Source organism: Leucopleurus acutus (assembly GCF_964270905.1).
Source record: "Leucopleurus acutus genome assembly, chromosome: 3".
Lineage (NCBI taxonomy): Eukaryota > Metazoa > Chordata > Mammalia > Artiodactyla > Delphinidae > Leucopleurus > Leucopleurus acutus.
In genome coordinates, this window is record NC_139145.1 from 70259610 (window position 1) to 70277826 (window position 18217).

The following is an 18217-nucleotide window of genomic DNA, read 5'->3' on the forward strand; positions in this document are numbered from 1 at the left end:
GTGACTTAGATAATGTCTACAGAATCACCACTAGTTTACTTAAGTATTTTTGAAAATACAAAACTTAGAATCCTTTTATTGAACTATTTCTTAATTTAAAAGTTAGAAATATAATGTCATGAAAATGAATCTTTATAGTATGTACATCATTAAATTTCTGAAACACATAACAAATGTAAGGTTATTTACCTACAGATACTGCAATTCCTATGTAAACCACCGTAGTAATTAAAATGGCTAAGAGTGTTCCTTTGGGTATGGCTGACTGAGGATCCTAGAAGACAAGAACATTTTTTAAGTCTACCTTTAAAAATAAATATAGGTATATCACTTTTTGTATAAAATCGATACAGCATTATTAAAATACTTACTGCGAGATCACCTGAGATATTTGCTCCAGCCAGAATACCAGTTGCGGCAGGAAAAAAGATGGCAAACACAGAAAAAAAGGTCTCTTCCTCTCGAAAATCTGGCCCAAAGTTCTCATTAAATATTTCAGCTGTAGAGAACAAAATATTTTTGGCAATTAATGGATAGCAGATTAGACCATGATAATTTAGGTTAAGAATAAGTGTTTATCTAAGACCCCTGACTTTTCTTCAGCTCAAGTAACTGGTAAATTCTTGAATTATTTCCTAATTCAAGTATGTATTGGTGTTTCTCTTTTCTTATATGAGGGAAATGGTTTACATTCAAAATGATTTGACCTGGTTCATGCCCCACTATTTTTTATACCTTACTAATTATGTTTCAAGCACCTCTAACTTGATTGTTATCTCTCCAAGAGGTCAAAGAAGCAAGAAAGCAGGCAGAAGAACAAAAGGGACATAAAACAAACCTGGAACCACATTTTTCCTTACATCCAGCTTATATTCTATCTATCTGTACAGCTTTCTCTATTTCCTAGTGGTGACTTGTTTAACTTTTGAGGCTATTCATCAGGCATCCAGATAATTTGTAGCTAAGACAAACCAGGTAAAGGTCCTTTCCATTTCAACAATAATGAAAGATTCAACTAGTCCTGCTGTTTCCATCTATTCTGACAGGCCCTGACACTGAAACAACCAATTAACGGTCATCCATCCATCCATCCATCCATCCAATATTTGCGTATACACCACATGCCGGGTCCTGTACTGGAACCATCCAGTATCTCAAAGTACTGAGAGATCCAACAGCAACAAGCTACCTTCATGGAACTTAAGAGTATCAATGAGGAGCTACAAAACAAGTTAAGAAAAAGGTCACAGCAAATAGCAGTAAATGTACGGATGGAAACAGGGTGTTGTGATAAATAATGAAAGAGAGACAAACTAATTCAATGTGGTTACAGAAGGCTAAAGAGATACGACTAAGGAGCTAACACTTAAGCTGAGACTTTAATGAGCAGGAATCAGCCATGTGATGTTCCAGGAGAAAGAGTACACCAGGAATAACCAACAATATGTAGAAAGGCCCTGAGGCAGGAAAAAAGTGTACCTCTTTTGGAAAACTAAAAGATGCAAAGCCCTCACAGTAAGGGGGAGATGTAATGAGATGGAAGGGATCAGCAGGGGTGAGATTATGCAAAATTTTAATTTTATAGGAGTTTAGATTTTGTCCTACGCCAAGGTGGGCGTAGAACCACACAACTGACATGATGCTTATGTGGATGCTGCATGGACAGTGGACTGAAAGCATCAGCATCTGAAGCAGGGAGACCAATTAGGAGGTACTGCAGTGGTTCAATCTAGTGATGGGAGAATAATGTACTGATTAGAGAAGGATTAGTAAGTAAGAGGGCAAGTACAAAACACTGAAATCCTGGTTTCTTTCACTTACTAGGATGGAGAGGTCTGAGAATGGTTAGGTAGGAGGGACATCAAATAAACAATTGAATGTATACCTATATCTGGAGTTTAAAGGAGAGATGCAGGAATAGAAATATGTGAATCTCTTGAGAGCATTTTGAGCCATGAGAAAAGATATTGCCAAAGGAAAGAATACAGTTAGAAGATGCAGGACAACACTCTGTGCAACTCTGACATTTAGAGGATGGAAAGAAGAGAAGGGGTACAGGAGTAATAGATATAGTGACCAGTGAATTAGGTAGAAAAGAACTCACTAGAACACAGTGACTGACATCAAATAAAACAAGAAAAGTGTTTCAAGGAGAATGGGACAACTAAATATAATGTTGCTGAGAGTCAGAAGACTAAAAAACTGCACTCTGTACCTAGCAACATGTTATTGTGACCATGACAGACAGAAGCCAGTTAATAGGGGTTGAGAATGAATGAAATAAGACCATTTGGTGAAAGTAACATGGGGAATAAGTTACACACGGTCTCAAAGTATCTCTCCACAAACTACTTATTAATTACAAAGAAGAAAGTGGCAACCTAACAACAGATAAAACTCTCAGGTAGCACTTTCACCAAGTCATTAAATTTAACACCATCAGTGATGGGGAAAACTGACATCATGTGGGTCTCCTGATGTGAGACTCTGAAGACACACTCTTCATGTAGTGTTCTTGGCAAAAGTAAACAAGTGAATCTATGGAAATCAAACAAAACCAACTGGAGGGACTTTCTAAAAAAACAAATGGCCTGTACTCTTGAAGAATGTCAATGTAGGGAAAGAAAAATAAAAGGCTGTGGGGCGGACCAAGAGGATGTGGAAATCATGTATCCGCACAACTAGGGGACCTACCAGGCACCAGTGGGGGACCATGGACACATAAGGGGATGGGAGGAACCCCCAGTGACCGGCTTGCAGGATCTTGGTTCCCAGGCTGGAGGTCAGGCCTGAGCTCCTGTGGTGGGAGCTCTGAGTCCAAACCACTGGACTAACAGAGAACCTACGATCCCAGGCAATATTAATTAGAGTGAGGCTTCCCAGAGGTCCTAATCTCAGCACCAAGACCCAGCTCTATCCAACTGCCTGCAAACTCCAGTGCTGGATGCCTCAGGCCAAACAACCAGTAAGACAAGAATACAGCCCCACCCATCAAAAAAAAAAAAAGAAAGAAACGACAAAAAAATATGTTACATATGAAGGAGCAAGGTAAAAACCTACAAAACCAAATAAATGAAGACGAAATAGGCAACCTACCTGAAAAAAGAATTCCGAGTAATGATAGTAAAGATGACCCCAAATCTCGGAAACAGAATGGAGAAAATACAAGAAACACTTAACAAGGATCTAGAAGAACTAAAGAGCAAACAAACAATGATGAACAACACAATAACTGAAATTAAAAGTACAATACAAACTACTCTAGAAGGAATCAATAGAATAACTGAGGCAGAAGAACAGATAAGTGAGCTGGAAGATAAAATGGTGGAAATAACTGCCAGGGAGCAGAAAAAAGAATGAAAAGAATTAAGGACAGTCTCAGAGGCCTCTGGGACAACATTAAACACAGCAACATTCAAATTATAGGGGTCCCAGAAGAATAAGAGAAAAAGAAAGGGTCTGAGAAAATATTTGAAGAGATTATAGTCGAAAACTTCCCTAACATGGGAAAGGAAATAGTCAATCAAGTCCAGGAAGCACAGAGAGTCCCATACAGGATAAACCCAAAGAGAAACATGCCAAGACACATATTAATCAAACTATCAAAAATTAACTACAAAGAAAATATATTAAAAGCATCAAGGGAAAAGCAACAAATAACACACAAGGGAATCCACATAAGGTTAACAGCTGATCTTTCAGCAGAAACTCTGCAAGCCAGAAGGGACTGGCAGGACATATTTAAAGTGATGAAAGGGAAAAACCTACAAACAAGAATACTCTACCCAGCAAGGATCTCATTCAGATTCGATGAAGAAATTAAAACCTTTACAGACAAGCAAAAGTTAACAGAATTCAGCACCACCAAACCAGATTTACAACAAATGCTAAAGGAACTTTTCTAGGCAGGAAACACAAGAGAAGGAAAGGACCTACAAAAACAAAACCAAAACAATTAAGAAATGGTAATAGGAACCTACATATCGATAATTACCTTAAATGTAAAAGGATTGAATGCTCCAACCAAAAGACACAGACTGGCTGAATGGATACAAAAACAAGACCCGTATATATGCTGTCTACAAGAGACCCACTTCAGACCTGGGGACACATACAGACTGAAAGTGAGGGGATAGAAAAAGATATTCCATGCAAATGGAAATCAAAAGAAAGCTAGAGTAGTAATTCTCATATCAGACAAAATAGACTTTAAAATAAAGCCTATTACAAGAGACAAAGAAGGACACTACATAATGATCAAGGGACCAATCCAAGAAGAAGATATAACAATTGTAAATATTTATGCACCCAATATAGGAGCACCTCAATACGTAAGGCAAATGCCAACAGCCATAGAAGGGGAAATTGACAGTAACACAATCCTAGTAGGGGACTTTAACACACCCCACTTTCACCAGTGGGCTGATCATCCAAAATGAAAATAAAAAAGCAAACACAAGTTTTAAATGAGACATTAAACAAGATGGACTTAATTGATATTTATAGGACATTCCATCCCAAAACAACAGAATACACTTTCTTCTCAAGAGCTCATGAAACATTCTCCAGGATAGACCATATCTTGGGTCATAAATCAAGCCTTGGTAAATTTAATAAAATTGAAATCATATCAAGTATCTTTTCTGACCACAATGCTATAAGATGAGATATCAACTGCAGGAAAAAAAAAACTGTTAAAGATACAAACACATGGAGGCTAAACAGTACACTACTAAGAGATCACTGAAGAAATCAAAGAGAAAACCAAAAAACTACCTAAAAACAAATGACAATGAAAACACGACAATGCAAAATGTATGAGATGCAGCAAAAGCAGTTCTAAGAGGGAAGTTTATAGCAATACAATCCTACCTCAAGAAACAAGACACATCTCAAACAACCTAACCTCACACTTAACGCAGTTAGAGAAAGAAGAACAAAAAAAACCCCAAAGGTAGCAGACGGAAAGAAATCATAAAGATCAGATCAGAAATAAATGAAAAAGAAATGAAGGACACAATAGCAAAGATCAATAAAACTAAAAGCTGGTTCTTTGAGAAGATAAACAAAATTGATAAACCATTAGCCAGACTCATCAGGAAAAAAAGGGAGAAGACTCAAATCAACAGAACTAGAAATGAAAAAGGAAAAGTAACAACTGCAGAAATTGCAGTTGCAGAAATACAAAGGATATTTGCAGAAATACAAAGGATCATGAGAGATTACTACAAGCAACTATATGCCAATAAAATGGACAACCTGAAAGAAATGGATAAATTCTTAGAAATGCACAACGTTCCGAGACTGAACCTGGAAGAAAGAAAATATGAACAGACCAATCACAAGCACTGATATTAAGACTGTGATTAAAAATCTTCCAACAAACAAAGGCCCAGGACCAGATGGCTTCACAGGTGAATTCTATCAAACGTTAAAAGAAGAGCTAACACCTATCCTGCTCAAATTCTTCCAAAATACAGCAGAGGGAAGAACACTCCCAAGCTCATTCTACAAGGCCACCATCACCCTGATACCAAAACCAGACAAAGATGTCACAAAGAAAAAGATGTACAGGCCAGTATCACTGATGAACATAGATGCAAAAATCCTCAAAAAAATACTAGCAAACAGAATCCAACAGCACATTAAAAGGATCATACACCATGATCAAGTAGGGTTTCTCCCAGGAATGCAAGGATTCTTCAATATATGCAAATCAATCAATGTGATATACCATATTAACAAATTGAAGGATAAAAACCATATGATCATCTAAATAGATGCAGAAAAAGCTTTCGACAAATTCAACACCTATTTATGATAAAAACTGCAGAAAGTAAGCACAGAGGGAACTTATCTCAACATAATAAAGGCTACACATGACAAACTCACAGCCAACATCGTTCTCAATGGTGAAAAATTGAAACCATTTCCTCTAAGATCAGGAACAAGACAAGGTTGCCCACTCTCACCACTATTATTCAACATAGATTTGGAAATTTTAGCCACAGCAATCAGAGGCAAAAAAGAAATAAACGGAATCCAAATTGGAAAAGAAGAAGGAAAAGTGTGACTGCTCGCAGATGACATGATACTATACCTAGAGAATCGTAAAGATGCTACCAGAAAAGCACTAGATCTAATCAATGAATTTGGTAGAGTAGCAGGATACAAAATTAATGTACAGAAATCTCTTGCATTCCTATACACTAATGATGAAGAATCTGAAAGAGAAATTAAGGAAACACTCCCAGTTACCATTGCAACCAAAAGAATAAAATACCTAGGAATAAATCTACCTAGGGAGAAAAAAGACATGTATGCATAAAACAATAAGACACTGATGAAAGAAATTAAAGATAATACAAACAGAGAGGTATACCATGTTCTTGGATTGGAAGAATCAACATTGTGAAAATGACTCTACTACCCAAAGCAATCTACAGATTCAATGCAATCCCTATCAAACTAACAATAGCATTTTTCACAGTACTAGAACAAAAAATTTCACAATTTGTATGGAAACAGAGAAGACCCAGAACAGCCAAAGCAATCCTGAGAAAGAAAAATGGAGCTGGAGGAATCAGGCTCCCTGACTTCAGAATATACTACAAAACTACAGTAATCAAGACAGTATGGTACTGGCATAAAAAGAGAAATATAGATCAATGGAACAGGATAGAAAGCCCAGAGATAAACCCACGCACATATGGTCACCTTATATTTGAAAAAGGAGGCAAGAATATTCAATGGAGAAAAGACAGCCTCTTCAATAAGTGGTGCAGGGAAAACTAGACAGCTACATATAAAAGAATGAAATTAGAATACTCCCTAATACCATACACAAAAATAAACTCAAAATGGATTAAGGGGCTTCCCTGGTGGCGCAGTGGTTGAGAGTCCGCCTGCCAATGCGGGGGACGTGGGTTCGTGCCCCGGTCCGGGAGGATCCCACATGCTGCGGAGCGACTGGGTCCGTGAGCCATGGCCGCTGGGCCTGTGGGTCCGGAGCCTGTGCTCCGCAGCGGGAGAGGCCACAACAGTGAGAGGCCCGCATACCACAAAAAAAAAAAAAAAAAAAAAAAAAAATGGATTAAAGACCTAAATGTAAGGCCAGACACTATCAGACTCTTAGAGGAAAACATAGGCAGAACACTCTATGACATAAATCACAACAAGATCCTTTTTCATCTATCTCCTAGAGAAATGGAAATAAAAACAAAAATAAACAAATGGGACCTAATGAAACTTAAAAGCTTTTGCACAGCAAAGGAAACCGTAAACAACACTAAAAGACAACCCTCAGAATGGGAGAAAATATTTGCAAATGAAGCAACTGACAAAGGATTAATCTCCAAAATTTACAAGCAGCTCATGCAGCTCCATATCAAAAAAACAAACAACCCAATCCAAAAATGGGCAGAAGACCTAAATAGACATTTCTCCAAAGAAGATATACAGATTGCCAACAAACACATGAAAGGAGACTCAATATCACTAATCATTACAGAAATGTAAATCAAAACTACAATGAGATATCACGTCACACTAGTCAGAATGGCCATCATCAAAAAATCTACAAACAATATATGCTGGAGAGAGTGTGGAGAAAATGGAACCCTCTTGCACTGTTGGTGGGAATATAAATTGATACAGCCACTATGGAGAACAGTATGGAGGTTCCTTAAAAAACTAAAAATAGAACTACCATATGACCCAGCAATCCCACTACTGGGCATATACCCTGAGAAAACCATAATTCAAAAAGAGTCATGTACCGCAATGTTCATTGCAGCTCTATTTACAATAGCCAGGACATGGAAGCAACCTAAGTGTCCATCTATAGATGAATGGATAAAGAAGATGTGGCACATATATACAACCATAAAAAGAAACGAAATTGAGATATTTGTAGTGAGGTGGATGGACCTACAATCTGTCACACAGAGTGAAGTTAAGTCAGAATGAGAAAAACAAGTACCGTATGCTAACACATATATATGGAATCTAAAAAAAAAAAAAAAAAAGGTTCTGATTAACCTAGTGGCAGGACAGGAATAAAGATGAAGACGTAGAGAATGGACTTGAGGACACAGGGAGGGGGATGGGTAAGCTGGGACGAAGTGAGAGAGTAGCATGGACATATACACACTACCAAATGTAAAATAGATAGCTAGTGTGAAGCAGCTGCATAGCACAGGGAGATCAGCTCGGTGCTTTGTGACCACCTAGAAGGGTGGGATTAGGAGGTGGGGAGGGAGGCACAAGAGGGAGGGGATATGGGGATATATGTATGCATATAGCTGATTCACTTTGTTATACAGCAGAAACTAACATAACATTGTAAAGCAATTATACTCCAAAAAAGCTGTTAAAAAATAAATAAAAAATAAAAGGCTAAGGCACTGTTTCAGATTAAAGGGGACTGAAGATTATGTAAAGAACTAGTTTTAAAAAAAGGAGATTGAAGAGACATGACAGTGAATGCAATACAGGATCATGGACTGGATCCTGGAACAGGGAATAAAAAGTCTGTACATAATCTTTGCAGAAACAGTTGGAGGGACTTCCCTGGTGGTGCAGTGGTTAAGACTGTGCTTCCAATGCAGAGGGCCCGGTTTTGATCCCTGGTCAGGGAGGTAGATCCCACATGCATGCCGCAACTAAGAGTTCACATGCCACAAATAAGGAGCCTGCCTGCCGCAACTAAGACCCGGCACAACCAAATAAGAAAAGAAGAAAGAAAGGAAGAAAGAAAGAAAGAGTTGGAAAAATTTGTACATGAAAAATGTTATATATAACATTATGCCAAAGTTAAACTTCCTGAACTGTCCTTTTCCTTAGTAGATGCACACTTAAGTATTTATAGGTAAGAAGTCATGATTTCTGCAACTTCTCTCAAAAGGTTTAGCAATCATAGTAATAACAATTAGATATATGAGTGATAAAACAAATGTGGCAAAAAAGAACATAAAAGTGTGAATTTTTTTGTGAATGTAGGTAAAGGGTGCAAGGAATTCATTGATTTTTTTATAAATTTATTTATTTTTATTTATTTGTTTTTTGGCTGCGTTGGGTCTTCGTTGCTGCACGTGGGCTCTCTCTAGTTGCGGCAAGAGGGACTACTCTTTATTGCGGTGCGCGGGTTTCTCATTGGCTTCTTTTTGTTGTGGAGCACAGGCTCTAGGCACACAGGCTTCAGTAGTGGTGGCTCGCGGGCTCTAGAGCGCTGGCTCAGTAGTTGTGGCCCACAGGTTTAGTTGCTCCTCGCATGTGGGATCTTCCTGGACCAGGGATCGAACCCTGTGCCCCACATTGTCAGGCAGACTCTTAACCACTGAACCACCAGGGAAGCCTCCAAGGAATTTATTGTATTAATTTTTCAAGTTGTCTGTAAGTTTCAATTTTTTTTGAAATAACAAGCAATAAATGGGAGGTAAGGATTTGAGAAATTTGTCTGTGAAAGGGGCCTGGAAAGTAAGGTGGTAACTGGAGGAGAATAAAAGACCAGAGGTAGTATTTTCAAGGATGGGAATTACTAGAGCAAGTATGTAAGGTTATACAGAGCTGACAGTTTTGATGCAGGGAAGCAAGTAAATTACCAAAGGATAAATGCCTTTGAGAAAGTAAATGAAATGGGATCTAGATCACAGCAGAGGCACCGGTCTTTGGCAAAAGGGAGATATTTCTCATATCAAAAAGGAAAAAGGAGAAAATGAATATCCCTATTAGGTAGTCATTTGAACTGACAAGTTTATTAACATAACCTGTTCACTGCAGACACTACTTTAATAAAAGGAAGGCCAAGCAGTATCAACTGCTAAAAAGGAAAAGTCATATTCCAAAGTATATTTAAATTTATTTACCTCAGATTGAGATAAGCCCAGATGTGCTATTTGAATACAATATAAATTATTACTATACTAGATAAGGATGGATCTGAAAAAAAGGAAATGAAAAATATGGCCTAGCAGATATTTACAGATATTTTTAAATCAATTAAAGCCATAAACAGAAAATACATATTAGGAATCTTTTTAGAAGTAACCGTCTACTATAATTTTAGAAATAAAGGTGGCAAAAACGAATGTTCAAAAGTCTATAATGTAAAAAAAATTTAAGTAAAAAACACATTCATAATTAGAAGAAATGTCACAAATACAATTTATGAGAGAACGAAATACAGAAAATTATCTAACTAATAATACTAACCTTCACTTCTGGCATGCCTAAAAGACACCTCTTCCCCTAATTCAGGAAATCATGATTAGACATTTAGTGCCTGGTTTCAGAAGTAGGCATAAGCGCTAGTAACCAGAACAGACATCACACTATCTATCAAGTCAGGATGAGTAGGTAAAATTATTGCAGGCAGGTGTTCTTGCTTAAGGTAAGCACCTTGAAACAACTCTTATGTGAAAACTGCCCAGCCAAGTCAGTGTCAGACATAGGCCAAACAAGCGCGACTCATATATGTTCCAAGGATGGTGTGGTGTTACCAGTCGGCAATTAGATTAAGGAGCTTACACCAGAAGGTAAATCAACTAGGTCTCTAGGATCCAAAATTTAGTCAACTAATTTTTTTCCAGTAAGACTTTCTGAAGGAAGAAGTGCATTGATTTATTGTACATTCTGCATCTTTTCACAAATCTGTATGCATAGCTCTGGGCTAAACAACTCAGGAGAAGTGAAGCTAGGCTTTTCCTTCTAAGGCTTCAAAACAAGGAGTTTTTGTCAATTTAAGACAGACACACCTATTACCCTAGGTGATAAGCACCTCTGATGCTACTGCAACTATTCTTTCTGGCTTTCATTCTACCTTGCAGAGATAGGTTCAGAACGGCTGCTCAATGGAGGGAGTGGGGAGAAGAGGAGATGCAGAAAGACACTTTAGGAAACAATAAGTGACAAGTAAATTTCACCTGTAGTGAAAATTAGATGCAGACTGAAAGAAGGTATGGAAGATAAAAACTGGACAATTCTCACACAATTAATAATGTAAACTGTAGAAAAACTTAGGTTGCAATTATACCAAGAAACTAATATTTCTAGTTGCTTTCACAGTCTTAGGCACTTTTAGATTATTGTGTTTAAATACAACTAAAAGAATGAAAAAGTGATGTTAGAACAAAACTTACAATTTCAGTAACAAATTCTCCAAATGAGAAGAGAACAAAAGCACTTTTCCTCAATAGCACTGATTTCTCTATATTCTATCACCTTTTGTTGCTAGTAATCAGAAATGAAAGATGTAAATAAAAGTGATTTTTTTTACTCCAATTACACAACAAACATAGAGGAACCAAACTAAACTGGAAAGTCAATTACTGTTAGTCACTACACCAAACTCAATTACATTACAAACTATGTAAAATGTACTAAATTTATTTAACACTAGAATGCTGTAATATGCACCTTTAAAAAAAATTCTTTCTTTCTTACTTACACTTATAACCAAAGAAACCTTTGGGTTTCTTGCTCTCCAATGGGATAAATGTTCCTATGATGAAATCAGCAATAGCAAGTAGTAGAATCACCAAAAGCACAATCTGAGCCTGAAATTTTAAACGTGAAAAATCAAAATCAAATATATCATGTCTATACATTAATTCAGTTCGACTAGAATATAACTTCCATGAGGGAAAGCTTCTGTCTTATTTCCCTGGTGCCTCACACAATGCCAAGCACAAAGCAGGTGCTTAATAAATTTTTGTTAAATGAACAATCTTTAAAGAACTATCCAAAATGAATAGCAAAAGTAGGATCAGGCCATATATTTCTGAAATGAATTAAAGATGTGCATGTCCTGTTAACAAATAACAGAAACTTTAAAAATATAGGAAAAAAATCACAGTACTTATATTACCTTTACTAAATCCCTCTGACATACCCCATAATTCTTTTTTTTCCTACATACTCTGATTACCTCTTAAAATGACTGTTATCTCCAAATCCTCACTACGTCGCCAAATAGAAAATGATCTTATACGTGAACTTCTTTGAAAATGGCCACTTAGGAACCTTCAAAATCTGAAAATATTACTACACCTTAGAACATTCCTAAAACACAAGGTCTAAAAGTTTGTACATTCAACATTTACAAATGTTCCAATGATATCACTACTTACTTTTGCCTCCCACTCCATTCCAGCTACTGAGATACCTAAAAGGATTACCACTGTAATGGCTCCAATAATTCGGATATCATTGATTTCATCTATCATAAGTATGGAATGCTCCTACAAAAAGAAAATAATAGGATGAGCAGTATTAGTTAGTTCAGATAAATTCTTCAATTCTCTTTGAAAGTTTTAGAACTATCACAGTGCCTCACATGCAGAAGTTGAATCAATGCCTACTTAAGGAATGAATAGAGAGACCTAGGGAAAAGGAATGAATTACTGTTTACTATTAAGGTGTCATTCAAGCAGCTGAAGACATCAAAAATATGATCAAATTATTAATGCTGCTGTTATTTTATACAGACTCAAATATGAAAAAGAATTGCTAACAAGTAAGGAAAAAAATCCTAATATGACTAAGTAGTACTAATAGGATTTTTTAAAGTTACAAAGCAGAAATATATTTTGCATTCATTGTGGTTAGTGAGCTCATTCTTTTAATGGTCTCTTATGTTGCATAAGGAAAAGAGATGAACACACTATCATGCAGCTGTCCAAATCACACCAATCCGTTCTAAGAGCAAAATTACTTGTGGCTAAATATCAATGACATCAAAAACATATACTAAATTAAACAATGAATGAATATGAATTCTTAATGATTACACCGCTTTCTTACTTCCTTTGCTTTGTCTCTTTGGCCTACACAACTAAGGTCAATGCCAATGCAAGAGTCAGTCCTTTCAGATGTCACACTTCCTAACATACCATGTACTACAGTAGATGAACAGTTACAACCTAACATGACGACTATAGGTGTCACTCAAGGTTCCTCTCATTTAATAATACTGAATCCTATTTCACTTGTACTGCTTTAACTACACACATACTAATTACTCTTTTCAAACAAGTTCTCTTCTCAACTCCAGAGCAATATTATCAACCACTTTCTGGCCAGCTCTACTTAGCTATACTACTTAGATATACCAAATTAGACATCCAAAACGAAAATGTTCTGCATCCTCTCTCACAGTAAATGGCATTACCATCCGTCTAAATCTTCCTTTCTCTTTCTCTAATTTCCCACATCTCATTCATCAAGTCCACTTACTCAACTTTTTAAAAATCTCTCAAATACACCCACATCTCTCCAGCCTCACTGGTCACTGGTTTAATATTAGCCACCATCTCCTCTCAGGACAGCTACAACAACCTTTTAAATGGTCTCCATCTCCAGATGTGATCCCTCAAATACATTCTTTATACTGTGGTCAGATATTTCTTTAGGCCCCAAATCTGATTATCATGGATCCGCAACTCCAGTCAAGGTAAGATTCAAATTTAAGAGCAAATAAAACCCTTCCTGGCATGATCCTTTTTTCTCCCTCTCATCTTACATCTCTTGCCTCTTAGTGCTCCAGCCATACTGAAATATTCTGTTTTTCTTTTTTCTTTTTTAATATATCATACTCTACTCCTTCTAGATCTGTTTCCTTTTCTTCCCTATTCCCCTCATACCATACTTTACCTCTCCTATCTGCCTGCTAATGGCTAGACTCCCTTCCTTGGAAAACCCTGCCTTGACACTCCTCTGACACCCCACTCCTGGACGGTATACTAAGTGATCCCCCTCGTGTTGCCACGGCCCCCTACAGTTAGCCATTTCTGACACTTTATAATAAATTTTTTGTCTATCTCCCATACTAAACGTCTTGAAAGGCGAGTTTCATGTTCCTTGCTGCTTTCCTAGTATCATATATGGTAAGTGGCACATAAACCCTCAATAAAGATTTGGGAAACAAATGACTGGAAAAAGGTGAATTACCTTAAGCAACTCCACCACAGTTTCGGCAAATCCAACCACATACATAGCAACTGCAACAGCATTGGCAAAAGCGAAGATCAGGCCAATCGCACCGCCAAATTCTGGCCCTAGACTTCTAGATATTAAATAATATGCTCCTCCTAAAGAAAAGGAAAAAAAACACGCCAAAAGTACTAATGTTAGAATTTTAAATGTCAATCCTTTTAATTATACAAGACTTCACAAAGCACATGCCACCAGTCAATACAGCAGTTAAACTCATAGGCAAGTGGGTGAGCATATTTTTAGGAAGAAACATCCAGAAAGAATTCTTTACAACCCACTTCATTCATAACAGTTCTGAATATCCAGAGAATTCTCCTCATGTTAAATATAAAATCATCCTGCTATTTAAATATCTTTCTCTTCTAAAACTTAGATTAAAATGGGTAACAGCCTCTTCCTCATATTCAGAGACACCAAGATCATTTCCCAATGATTTTCTAAGTAGTAGTTTTAATCTTAATGTAACATTTAAATTCACAATCGACATGATTCCAGTTACTTAAATTAGTGTGGTAATTTGCTGGTAACGTGAATACTAAGGCAAAAAAGAAAGTATCAGAAGAAACTTAAAGGATAGCACATACTGGCACCCTTAACAGATATATTAATAGTTTGTATTCTAATAAATCCTGCCTAAATGGCAGAGTAGACAAAGACATTAAATAAGCTGTCATGAAGCAAGTATTTTTCTAACTTGAAAAACAAATCAGTATGATGATTTTGAGTCAGTCTAGTCTTAGTTGAAGTCACTAAGAGCTCTCCTAAAATTCTAATTTACTTTTGGCCTCTAGGTCATAATCAAAACTTAGTTTTAATAATAATGAAGTTACAGTAAGTTATATACATTTTCTAGACACTGATGGAGTATTTATTCTTAAGACCATATAATGAAATGCCATTAAACAGCTTAATATTTATTTCTACTGCTTTCCCAGTATAATGAAGACAAACGCAACAACAGATTCTACAATTTAATAAAGTACTAAATGTGCAAACTTTATTTTGGAAATATCTGTAATAGGTTTTGTAGTTAATTTTTATCAAGTTTCTCAAAATATTATATACTTTAAACCTGTCCAACAAAACTACCTTAGTAATTCACTTTACTAATTAATAATTTTTATCATCTTGAAAATTCTGAAGAAAAAGAATTGCAACCTGACCATTTAGTATTAGTCTCACTTTATTTATGAGATGAAATGACTTAAAAATTTCCCCCAAATCTTTCTGAACACTAAAAATTCTAATGGACTTATATAATGACAAGTTTAATTAATCACAAGGAAAATCCCTGGAATATAATTAATCACAGCCTACATTTAACAAACATGTTTTCAAAATTCATGTAAATTATTTCGTTTAATCCCAATACCAATAAGGAATTAAGAAAAGTATTATCTATCCCGATTTTATAGATAAGAAAATTAAGTCACAATAAAAGGTTAATTGAAATCAGTCAACCATTCACGTGCTTCAGTAGTTGACAATACAAACTTTAGAATGAGAAATATCACCAAGAGAGCCTATAAATCATGGAATTCATTTGTTATGTGTTTAAAGTTTTGATTTTATGAAATTTCAAATCTTTCTATTACTAAAAATATATATATCTTCTTTTTAAAATTTATTTATTTAATTTTATTTTGGCTGCATTGGGCCTTTGTTGCCGTGCACAGGCTTTTCTCTAGTTGCCGCGAGCGGGGGCTACTCTTCGTTGTGGTACGGGGGCTTCTCATCGTGGTGGCTTCTCTTGTTGCGGAGCATGGGCTCTAGGCACGCGGGCTTCAGTAGTTGTGGCACGCGGGCTCAGTAGTTGTGGCTCGTGGACTCTAGAGTGCAGGCTCAGTAGTTGTGGTGCACGGGCTTAGCTGCTCTGCGGCATGTGGGATCTTCCCGGACCAGGGCTCAAACCCATGTCCCCTGCATTGGCAGGCGGATTCTTAACCACTGCACCACCAGGGAAGCCCCCCAAAAATATCTATCTTAAGGGGCATTTAACATGGGTAAAGATAATGGGAAGGGAAATATGAATATTCTTTATATGAATAAAGATAATCGGAAGGGAAATGAATATAAGTAACAAATTCTGACATTTCAGAACTATTTAAAAATCTTCTTCCAATTGGGATACCTAAACTTAAAACCTAGGACCCAGTTTCATTACTTTTTAAAAGATTTTTATTTTTTTTTAAGAAAAAGTTACATATGAAGAATATAAAAGCATCTGCTTATCGTCCTATACTTTAAATTCCTGATGAAAAGCAAAAGTACTCTGCCCTATTTCTTCTCACTTCCATTCCTGCATCCTAGAGGTAACCAGTTTTAAGAGCAGCTTTCTCCCCCTTTTTTTCCTTAGCAACAAAATAGATAGCATAAAAGATCTACTACTCTGAAAGACTGGTCTATTTACTAATCAGCATAGAGTGGCATCTTAAATTAAAATTTTTATTAAATTTAAATTTTATTAAATTTTTAACTTAATTCTAGCAAGTACAATTGACTCTTGCATGACACAGGTTTGCACTGTGCAGGTCCACTTATACGTGGATGTTTTTCAACAAATATATTGAAAAACTTTTTGGAGATTTGCAACAATTTGAAAAAACTCAGACGAATCACACAGCATAGAAATATTGAAAAGATTAAGACAAGGTTACGTATGTCATGAATGCATAAAATATATGTGGATACCAGTCTATCCTTACATAGGTATGAGTTGAGTGATATTTAATATAAAATTAATGTGTTAATTTTCTTAGTGTTTTATGTAACTTCGCTCTCAGAGAATTAATTACTGTTCAGTATGTGCCATATTTCCCCTCACCCCTTCTAATTAGAGAAACTGACTATCATCACAGATAAATTTTTTTTAAAATGTTACAATGTTAACAATACTGTATTATGAATATGACTGTACTGCTATATGCCATAAAAATTGTACAATGATTCACTCAGTGTATAGGCTAGGCTATCCTGACACAATCGTATCATTATACTGGGTTACAATAAAGCAATCATATTGCTGCCTCTTTGTTATCAATGTATGAATTGTTATACCTGTAAATAAATACAAATTTCTTTTTCCACATTAGCCTCTCTTTTTTTAATGTTTTTTTAATTTCTCATTTAAAAAAAATTTTTTGTTGGAGGATAGCTGATTTACAATCTTGTGTTAGTTTCAGGTGTACAGCAAAGTGAATCTTTTCATATTTATCTCTAGTGTTAGTAATATGTGTAACATACACTACACAGTGTTTTGTATTATATAAGACAATATTGATGGAGGCAGTGACAGATGATACATCTTGCAAACAGATGATATAAAACATATGGGATCAGTACAGTCCTGTAAATGTACCTTTTCCTCCCTAGGATTTTCTTAATAACATTTTATTTTCTCTAGCTTACTTTATTGTAAGAATGCAGTATATAATACATATATACAAAATATGTGTTAATTGATGGTTTATGTTATCTGCAAGACTTCTGGTCAGTCTATTAGTTAAGTTTTGGGGGACTTCAAAGTTATACATGGATTTTCGACTGAACAGGGGTCATCAGCACCTCTAACCTATGTGTTGTTCAAGGGACAACTATACTATTACCATTCCCATTTACATATACGAAAATTAAAGCTTAGAGAAGTTAAATAACTTGACCAAGGTCATGCAAGTAGTAAGGGAAGAAGTAGGCTTAAACTCAGGTCTCTCTGACTTGTGTGCTTACTTGGTACAGTAGGTATAATTAAATTAGCCTTTTTATTATCATTGAATAAGCTGAAGAGTATGAAAAAAATTATGATGAATTAAGAGGCAACAATAGAAAAAATAACTATTTTATTTACAAAAAATCTACTGCTCAAGCAAACACGGGAAGTCAATATGGAAAAAATATCCTCATGGACTCTCATAATTTGGCCATAAAATGCCTTGTCTCCTGAGTGTAGAAGACATCAATGAGTCAGGCACGAGAGATACTTAAGTAATGACAATACTATATACACTGGGTTTCATTATTACTACACATTGATCTGGGGACACATGCCCCTGAAGCTCTCACTAGATTTCAAATCAACAACCAAAACACTGACTAGGTTAATCAAGAGCCATATGATTACTGGCCATAAAGTAAGTCACTATAAATTTCAAAGAATTGAAATGAGACAGTATTACTGACCACAACAGTGTTAAATTAAATGTATAGACTTCCCCTAAATATTTCTAAA

General features: G+C 36.0%; 1 protein-coding gene across 2 annotated transcripts in view; it reads right to left on the reverse strand.

The window, feature by feature from the left end:
• SLC12A2 (solute carrier family 12 member 2) overlaps positions 1-18217 on the reverse strand; it is a gene marked incomplete at both ends in the record, with an annotated part of 105929 nt that overhangs the window by 47886 nt on the left and 39826 nt on the right. For both annotated transcript variants that reach the window (XM_082835226.1, XM_082835225.1), the window contains 5 exons: positions 190-274; positions 372-499; positions 11447-11555; positions 12129-12239; positions 13948-14087. In XM_082835226.1, coding sequence (XP_082691352.1) covers positions 190-274; positions 372-499; positions 11447-11555; positions 12129-12239; positions 13948-14087 — 573 coding nt within the window. The remainder of the gene's footprint in view (positions 1-189; positions 275-371; positions 500-11446; positions 11556-12128; positions 12240-13947; positions 14088-18217) is intronic.